Source organism: Nomascus leucogenys, chromosome 7b (genome assembly GCF_006542625.1).
Source record: "Nomascus leucogenys isolate Asia chromosome 7b, Asia_NLE_v1, whole genome shotgun sequence".
Taxonomy (NCBI): domain Eukaryota; kingdom Metazoa; phylum Chordata; class Mammalia; order Primates; family Hylobatidae; genus Nomascus; species Nomascus leucogenys.
In genome coordinates, this window is record NC_044387.1 from 90,416,220 (window position 1) to 90,426,272 (window position 10,053).

Sequence of the window (10,053 nt, forward strand, 5' to 3'; positions counted from 1 at the left end):
CTTTATAAAATATGCAAACACATGAAAATTAAACAACGTGCTCCTGAATGGGTCAATGAAAAATTTGGAAGGAAATTAAAAGTTTTACTGAGATAAATGAAAATGGAAACACAATATACTAAAATTTGTGGACTACAGGAAAAACAATACTAAGAGGAAAGTTTATAGCAATAAATGCCTGTTTCAAGAAAGTAGAAAGACTTCAAATTAACAACCTAATAATGCACTTCAAGGAACGAGAACAACCTACAGGAGAGGAGAAAATATTTGCGAACCACCCATCTGACAAGGGACTAATAACTCAATAGCAAAACCCCCAAATAATCCCATTAAAAAATGGGCAAAAGATCTTAACAGACATTTCTAAAAGAAGACATAAAAATGGCCAAAAGGCATAAAAAAGTTCAATATTACTAATGCAATCAGAAATGCAAATCAAAACCACAATGAGATATTACCTCATCATAGTCAAAATGGCTAGTTTCAAAAAGACAAGTGATAACAGATGCTGATGAGGGTAGAGAAAGGGGAACCCTTATACACTTTGATGGGAATGTAAATTGGTACAGCCACTATGGAGAACAGTACAGAGGTTTCTCAAAAAACTGAAAATAGAACTACCATATATTCCTGCAATTCCACTGCTGAGTATATATCCAAAACAAAAACATCAATATATCAAAGCAGTATCTGCACCTCCATGTTTATTATGGCACTTATTCACAATAGCCAAAATATGGAACCAACTTAAGTGTCCATCAGCAGATGAATGGATAAGGAAAATGTGGTATACACAAAATGGAATATTATTCAACCATAAAAAAGGAATAAAATCCTGTCATTTGCAGCAACATGGATAGAACTGGAGGTCATTATGTTAAGTGAAATAAGCGAAGTACAGAAACATAAATATTGCATGTTCTCCCTCATCTGTGGGAGCTAAAAAAGTGGATCTCATAAGGATAGAGAGTAGATTGGTGGTTACCAGAGGCTGGAAAGGACAGGGGGGAGATAGGGTGAAGGAAAAATAAAGAATATAAATGTACTTATTACTACTGAACTGTATACTTAAAAATGGCAAGGATAGCAAATTTTATATGTGTACTTTATGGCAACAGAAAAAATTAAAAATTAAATTTTTAAAATAAAATGGATGGGGAGATCAACAGTGTTAAAGAATATTTCTAGGTCAAGTAATAAAAGGTTTGACAATCTTTGTAAATTATGTGGATAATATGATTTTTACTACAATCACTAGAGCCAGGCAATAGATTTTTCTAGCCTAAATCAAAGGGGTCTATTATGACTAAATCATACGTAAGTCACAGGATAATCGCTTCTTAACTTGTGATGTTTCACAGTCCCCAGTTTGAGTCCTTTTTCCTATCATTTTAACAACCCACATCTCACCACAAACAGTAGGGCCATTATCAGCTGAGACAGAAGATTTGACTTTTGTTCCCCAATTGGCCTGTGATGTTCAATTTACCTTTTCCTTATGAGCTTTTGGCATCTTATGACAAACAGTATCCTCCTGCGAAAAGTTTCTAATTGACTTAAGCTTTACAAGACATCCTAGGACCAAAGGAATCACTTGGGTGGCAGCATGTACATATTAACAGATCAAATGAAAACCTAATTAGCGTTGATCCTTGAACAACATGGATTTGAACTGCACAGGTTCACTTATATGCACAGTTTCTTCTGCCTCTGCCTCCCCTGAGACAGCAAGGCCAACCCCTCCTCTTCCTCCTTCTCCTCAGCCTAATCAACATGAAGATGAGGATGAAGACCTATATGATGATCCACTTCCACTTAATGGTAAATATATTTTCTCTTGCTCATGACTTTCTAATACCATTTTATTTTCTCTAGTTTACTTTATTGTAAAAATATAGTGTACAATACATATAAAATATAAAATATGTGTTAATTGACTATATTATAAGTAAGGCTTCTGGTCAAGAGGAGGCTATTAGTAGTTATGTTTTGGAGGAGTCAAAAGTTATATGCAGATTTTCAACTGCATGGAGTCATTGTCCTTAAACCCCAGTGTTGTTTAAGGGTCAACTGTAAATATATTTTTCATATCAGTTAGGGGACATACAAATTTCAAATATCCTAAATTAGAAGGGAAGGCTGTTTATCATGTGGGAGCATTGTTTAAAAGATGAGAGAGAAACACAGGAGCCTAAAAGAACATGACTCCTGGAGAACAAAGTGGAAGAAATATTAAACCAGATACATATTAGTGCCCCTATAATAAGCATGTCTGTAAGTAGTAAGTTGTCGATGTATTTAGCCATCTATGCTATCTTCCTTCTTTGTGTAACTGGTGTTGTGATGGATAAAGAAGAAACTTTCTTGAGCAACTTTCTGGAATAAAAAGTCCATCGTATCCTTTCTTGAGGAAAGAATTTATTTCATTGAAAAATACTCATATCATTCTATACAATCACAAATGTTTCTCTTCAAGCAAAGACTCAAACACTAGCTAATTCTTTTACTTTTCCTAATTAAATACAAAAAGGGTAAGTTTTTTTAATTTTTAAAAACTTTAAAAAATATTTTTACTACTGTAACCCATTATTCTGTAACAATAATTTAATTAAAATCATTAAAGCAAACCAGATTACAGTTTTCATATTTCCATGAAAAAGAAAACTACTCCGGCTTAAGATAAAGATAAATGGGAGTCATAGATTAATTTAGATCTGAGAATGAATATAGAGAATCTTATTATTCATGGAAAACAAAGGAGAAAATACACCAGCACTTTGGGAGGCCAAGGCGGGCAGATTGCTTGAGCCCACGAGCTCAAGACCAGCCTGTCCAACATGGCAAAAGAATATAAAAATTAGCTAGGCATAATTGGTGTGCACCTGCAGTCCCTGCTACTTGGGAGGCTAAGGTGGAAGAATTGCTGGAGACCAGGGAGGTCGAGACTGCAGGGAGCCGTGATTGCGCCACTGCACTCCAGTCTGGGTGACAGGGTGAGACCCTGTCTCAAAAAAAAAAAAAAAGAAAGAAAGAAAAGAAAATAACAGATCAAACTGAGGACCACAGATGTGGTCTCTATTGTGGCAACTAGCCAGTGGTGTTTACATCTGTGGAGTTCCTGGAACCCAGAAGGGAAGAAGATGGAATAACTAATGCCAGGGGGAGAGGGAGAGAGAAGCAATCCATGTAAGAAGTCAGAGATACAGACATATAAATAGATCTAGAGAAATACACCCAAGAGGGGGACAAGACACAAGCAGTGGCAAGCACAGAGATTCCACAGACAGATATGTAAAAGAATATAAATATTTGTATCTCAGGAATATGAAAGTATGCCCTCTAAAAAATTGTATTGAAAGAAATCAAATGTAACTTGAATTTTTGAGCCAGATGAAATTAAGCAGTGTTCACTAAGCTTTTGGTAGGAGTTGAGTACTCCCTTAGTGGGAATCCTGCTTTAATGGTTAACGGGTCTGGGTAATTGACCACATGCTCTGTATTTAATATTTAAGAAAGATTAGGCTAGTGAATGATGTTAAGAGCAGATAATTTTTCAAAGTCCTTGTGTTCACAACGAGGAAAACTAGGGGGAAATATTGATAGATCAACCTACAATATTTCCACCTGGCTTTTGCTTACAGTCAATATCCCCTACCCACCCTTGCCCATCCCCAGCCGCAACTGCTCCCACCCCCATCCTATGCCTTGTCTTTTATAATTCCCTGTTTATAATTCTAGGTGAAGACAAGAAAGACTACCAGTAATCCATAAAATATGATTCTCTGTGGTTAAGTGTGAGAGGACTATAGAAATGAATGCTTCCAATTCTACATTTTGGCTGAGTTTTCCTTTCAGTCTTACCTTACAAAGACCTTGTTGGCTGCCAGATGTGACACATAGGTCCATTTGTCCTTGACTGGGTGGGTAATGGATGGTAGGAGGATTATGCAATTTTATTTGTAACTGTTTTAGCCAGGACAAAAGCTCTGGAATTCTAAAGCAAAAAATGTATATTTAAATTCATAGTAGTAAAAATCATAGTAACAGCAGTAGACAGGAAATAATAAATGACAGCTTTATCAAGCACTTTGTACACTCAATTAAAAAACCCTCAAATGCTTTTTGCCAGTATTAATATTCCTATTTAAAAGATAGGCAGTAGACTTAGTGATTAAGAAATTCCCGTAAGTCATTCAGCCAGAAATTCTCAGAAAGTCAATTATGTAATAAATGAGCTAAGATTTGAATCTACATCTTTCTTATTCCAAACCTGAAGTCTTTAGCGCATTCATTGCATAATTGATTCTTTGTTCTCTCTAGAAAGAGTTCTATGGCTACCTAGAAGTTCAGACTCAGTAAGTTGTTTCTATCATGGAATGTTTGAATAAGCCTATGTATATTTAACTATTATATAACTAATACATATATACATGAATAACATATTTCAATACACTTTTCAATCACAGAACAAAGCAGGTTTTAATAAAGTATAATTTATAGATTCTCTATAAATTATCCTTTATCACTTGAAGAAGACCAGCTAAGAAAGTCATGAGATATATGTTTCAGCTTGCCTTTAAGAAATTAAAGACATTTGAACCCATGAGGGCAATGTATTTGAATGGCTGCTTGTTTAGACTATAGAAATGAATGACTATATTCAATGTATTTGCATGACTGCTTGTTTAGACTATAGAATGAAGAAACAGAAGATCCAGGAAGCAGCAACTTTAAAGTTGAAGATCCTGGATCTTCCATTTCTTCATTTCTCCTGATATGTTTTTTCACCTGGATATCTTCTCATTTTTTTGGACTCAGCTCTAATGGTATTTCCTTCTAGAAGCCTTCTCGGTCATTTGCAATTGAGAAGCAATCACTGAGGAGTGTTAAACATTCAATATCCTTTCTGCTCTTAATTATCCTTTGAAAACCTTTCCCCAGACCTTCCTAACCATTGAATACTCACTTGGTTAGTATTCAATGACTATTTGGTCACTGAATGACCAAATGGGTCAATGGCCTTAGAATATTTATCAATGGACGTTAGAATATTTCTTTAATATTCTTTATCAATGGGCCTTAGAATATTTCTCATGAAAATGAGCCAATAAAATTATGTTAAGTATTGATACTTACCCAGCACTTGGAGAATACTGAAGTGCTCTCTTCATCATCTCTTCTCCAAATTGGATGGTCTTTCCATTTTCTACAGTGATTACGGCAGTCTTAAAAGGAAACATGTTTGGATTTGGTAAGCCACCAGCCAAGGAGATCATCGATTTTGGTCCTCTGCTCAGTATGTCAGCTACAATACACATGGAAGAGAAGAAACAATTTCATTGAAGATTGTTATAAGCAGATAGTTAAGCATGCATTATAGTCAATAAAACTATAAAGTTTAACAATTTCTAGTGATAGAGTGTGCTATGGTCTAATATGTTGGTGCTCCCCCAAATTCACACTTGGAACTTAATAATAATGTGATAGTTTTAAGAGGTGGGGTCTCTAGAGGTGATTAGGTCAGGAGGGATCCACCCTCCTGAATGGGATTGGTGCACTTATAAAAGAGGGGCTGAGGGAATGCCCTCGGCCCCTCTGCCATGTGAAGACATAGGTTCTCCCTTCTACCACGTGAGGATGCAGCAAGAAGGCTCTGTCTATAAGGAAGGGCTCTCACCAGACACAGAAGCTGCTGGCACTTTGATCTTAGACTTCCTAGCTTCCAGAACTGTGAGAAATAATTCTATTGTTTATAAATTACCCAGTTTGTGGTATTTTGTTATAGCAGCCTAAACGGACTAAGACAAAAGCTAGTCTAAAATAAACATACAGAATAACTTTTTCTGGGCCACCTCACTTGTGGAGGGACTAAAGAATGAAGGTGACCAAAGAGAAGGCAGAGGGATCAGAAAGACAGCAAAGGGCCACAATAGCAGAAACCCTCCTCCACTTAGCCCTGACCTGTCTGTGAGCTTCATGGCCCACCCCTCTCTCTCCCATTTACCTGGCCCTCTCCACTGCACACCCATCTGCACGCTGTGCCTGCCCCTTCTCAGCTTCCCAGGAAGAGCCTTTCTTGATAGCACGCCCCCTCCCTTCCAAGGCCGTGCCCCACAGCAGTCTGCGCCTCTCTCTACTGCTGCTCCTACTCTGCTGCAGCAGAAATACCCGCCTTCCGTTTCAGCCCGAGTTCTTTGAGAACAAAGGCTGTGTCTATTTCATTTCTGCACGCAGAGCCTGGCTCACCGCGAGCGTGCACAAGGGTACGCATCGCTGCAACCAAGCGGTGGCTTGCTAGGGAACCCTCCTTAGAGGCTGTGCAAGGAATGCCCCACCCCAAAGGAGAGATGATCACCCCGTTTCTCACTCATGGTCCGGATGGGAGAAGGGTTTCTGGCCGCGCTCGCTGCCGTGATGAACCGTGCGTAATTCATGTCTCTGACAGCCAAGCATCAAGCTTCTTCTTCAGTGGTTGAGGACTAGAAAAACCAAAGAGCCTCGTCAAGTCCTGCCTGCTAACTCCTCACTCTGGCAACGCCACCGCGAGCTGTCCCCCCGCTGCGTCTGGCTTCCCGCGCGCGGTGCCCGGAGAACGCCGCCGAAACTCCCCGGCTGGACGCTGCGTTCGGTCTCCCGGTCCTAAACGGGTCTGGGGCTGGTGGCAAGCCCGGCAAAGTCCACGCCGCACGCGCTTCGGCGGCCGCCAGGGCCCAGGCCAGTTTTGCCCCGCCGCGGGCCTCGCCGCGCCCACTCCCGCCCCGCGCCGTGGCCTATGGCCGCCCGCCGCGCGCGCCTCCCCGTCCCGGATCATCGCCCTCAGAGCGCAGGGCGCGCGGGGGAGCCCGGGCGCGAGGCGCTTGCAGCCCCAGGCCAGTGACTCTTGACCTCGCCGCTGGGAGTCACCGCAACCCGGCGTCCGCGTTGGCCGGCCTAGGCGCCGGCCCAGAGGCTAGCCCAGGGGCTGCCCGAGGGGGACCGGAAGTGCCCGTGATCCTAATCCTCGGGAACCATCTGGCGGCCGCTTGGGTCCACTGCAGGGGGCTCCGGAGCTGCGCCCAGCTTGGAGCGGCCCCACCCTCGTTCCCGCGTGCTCCGCTGGCCTCCTTTCAGTCACTGGGACTATGCATTTTGCCCGCTCAGACCATGGCTATGCTAAATACCCATCGTTGCTTAGTGAAACTCTAGGCACTCTCCTGGGAAGCACCCCGGCGACCCAGACGAATTTCAACATCACTTTCTCGAAGATCTCAGCATTTTGGAGTGATGATGGAGTTCTGACAAAAATTTTTGAAGAACCACTCTGAGAGTGTCTTCAATTTTAGTGACTACCTTCGCATTGAATTTCTGACCTTTCGTTAAATAAGAATTATGTTGGAAGTGAATATCCGGATCTTTTTGGGTCTAGCACCTTGCCTTTTTTTTCTTACAAAATAACCCTCCTTACTCCCCACCTCCCTCAACTTTTCTGCAATTTCTCCTTCCCGAATCACCAAAATGGAATGTACAAGGTTTAATGTGAGTACTTAATGAGGGAAGGGTTTCAGACAACCTTTCACTTTAAAAAAAATTCTTTACTGGTTATTAAAATGGATGAACGGATTCATTCATTCAGTACAAATTTACTGAGTACTTCCTGGATGATTATTAACTCACTGCCAAATGGCTGTCTTTTAAGTTTACTTAATAGGTTGGTCAAGGAGCCACTGCTTTTATCTAGGTCCTGGCAGCAAAAGGCTGAGATAACCTGATAAAATCTTTGTGCTAGCAGCTAAATAACAAAAAGGGAGTGTTGAGGTGACAGCATGCTGGCAGCCCTCACAGCCCTTGCTCACTCTTGGCACCTCCTCGGCCTCTGCGCCCACTCTGGCCACGCTTGAGGAGCCCTTCAGCCTCCCGCTGCACTGTGGGAGCCCCTTCCTGGGATGGCCGAGGCCTGAGCCGGCTCCCTCAGCCTGCAGGGAGGTGTGGAGGGAGAAGCACTGGTGGGAATCGGGGCTGCGTGCGGCGTTTGCAAGCCAGCTAGAGTTCCAGGTGGGCATGGGCTTGGCTGGGCCTGCACTCAGAGCGGCCGGCTGGCCCCGCCGGCCCTGGGCAGTGATGTGTCCAGAATTGGTGGGTTCTTGGTCTCACTGACTTCAAGAGTGAAGCCGCGTACCCTCGCGGTGAGTGTTACAGCTCTTGCTTTTTTTTTTTTTTTTTTTGAGACAGAGTCTTGCTCTGTCGCCCAGGCGGGTTTCACCGTGGTCTCGATCTCCTGACCTCGTGATCCGCCTGCCTCAGCCTCCCAAAATGCTGGGATTACAAGCGTGAGCCACCACGCCCGGCCGTGTTACAGCTCTTAAAGTGGCGCATCTGGAGTTTGTTCCTTCTGATGTTCGGATGTGTTTGGAGTGTCTTCCTTCTGGTAGGTTCGTGGTCTCGCTGGCTCAGGAGTGAAGCTGCAGACCGTCGCCGTGAGTGTGACAGTTCTTAAGGTGGCGTGTCTGGAGTTGTTCATTCCTCCCGGTGGGCTCGTGGTCTCGCTGGCTTCAGGAGTGAAGCTGCAGACCTTCGTGGTGAGTGTTACAGCTCATAAAAGCAGTGTGGACCGAAAGAGTGAGCAGTAGCAAGATTTATTGCAAAGAGCGAAAGAACAAAGCTTCCACAGTGTGGAAGGGGACCCAAGCGGGTTGCTGCTGCTGGCTCCGGCAGCCTGCTTTTATTCTCTTATCTGGCCCCACCCACATCCTGCCGATTGGTGGAGCCGAGTGGTCTGTTTTGACAGGGCGCTGATTGGTGCGTTTACAATCCCTGAGCTAGACATAAAAGTTCTCCACGTCCCCATCAGATCAGTTAGATACAGAGTATCGACACAAAGGTTCTCCAAGGCCCCACCAGAGCAGCCAGATACAGAGTGTCGATTGGTGCATTTACAAACTTGAGCTAGACACAGGGTGCTGATTGGTGTGTTTACAAACCTTGAGCTAGATACAGAGTGCCGATTGGTGTATTTACAATCCCTGAGCTAGACATAAAGGTTCTCCACATCTCCACCAGACTCAGGAGCCCAGCTGGCTTCACCCAGTGGATCCCGCACTGGGGCTGCAGGTAGAGCTGCCTGCCAGTCCTGCACCGTGTGCTCGCACTCCTCAGCCCTTGGGTGGTCGATGGGACTGGGCGCCGTAGAGTGGGGGTGTTGCTCCTCGGGGAGGCTCGGGCCGCACAGGAGCCCATGGAGGTGGTGGGAGGCTCAGGCATGGCGGGCTGCAGGTCCCGAGCCCTGCCCCATGAGAAGGCAGGTGAGAAATCGAGTGCAGAGCCGGTGGGCTGGCACTGCTGGGGGACCCAGTACACCCTCCGCAGCCACTGGCCTGGGTGCTAAGCCCCTCATTGCCAGGGGCCGGCAGGGCCGGCTGGCTGCTCTGAGTGAGGGGCCCGCCAAGCCCACGCCCACCCGGAACTCCAGCTGGCCCGCAAGCACCACGCGCGGCCCCGGTTCCCACTCACGTCTCTCCCTCCACACCTCCCTGCAAGCTGAGGGAGCCGGCTCCCGCCTTGGCCAGCCCAGAAAGGGGCTCCCACAGTGCAGTGGTGGGCTGAAGGGCTCCTCAAGTGCCGCCAAAGTGGGAGCCCAGGCAGAGGAGGCACCGAGAGCAAGCGAGGGCTGTGAGGACTGCCAGCACGCTGTCACCTCTCAGTGAGGGGCTTAGCATCCGGGCCAGCAGCTGTGGAGGGTGCACCTGGTCCCCCAGTAATGCCAGCCCACAGGCGCTGCGCTCCAATTCTCCCTGGGCCTCAGCTGCCTCCCAGCGGGGGGGACTCAGACCTGCAGCCAGCCATGCCTGAGCCTCCCCTGCCACCCACTGACCCACTCATCCACCCGTGGGCTCCTGCACAGCCCAAACCTCCCTGACAGGCGCTGCCCCCTGCTCCATGGTGCCCAGTCCCATCTACCGCCCAAGGGCTGAGGAGTGTGGGTGCAGGGCGCAGGACTGGCAGGCAGCTCCACCTGTGGCCCCGGTGCGGGATCCACTGGGTGAAGCCAGCTGGGTTCCTGAGTCTAGTCGGGACTTG

General features: G+C 45.4%; 1 protein-coding gene across 2 annotated transcripts in view; it reads right to left on the reverse strand.

Moving 5' to 3' along the window:
• Positions 1-7,094, reverse strand: part of AADAT (aminoadipate aminotransferase) — a 30,198-nt gene extending 23,104 nt beyond the window's left edge. The window contains exons 1-3 of one of the 2 annotated variants that reach the window (XM_003257968.3): positions 6,368-7,094; positions 5,137-5,305; positions 3,862-3,994 (exon numbers count right to left, since the gene is read on the reverse strand). In XM_003257968.3, coding sequence (XP_003258016.1) covers positions 3,862-3,994; positions 5,137-5,305; positions 6,368-6,434 — 369 coding nt within the window. In that variant the 5' untranslated portion in view covers positions 6,435-7,094. Of the gene's footprint in view, positions 1-3,861; positions 3,995-5,136; positions 5,306-6,004; positions 6,235-6,367 lie in introns of those variants that run through there. The other variant, XM_030816328.1, reaches the window with a different exon arrangement.
• Between the last annotated feature and the right edge of the window lie 2,959 nt (positions 7,095-10,053).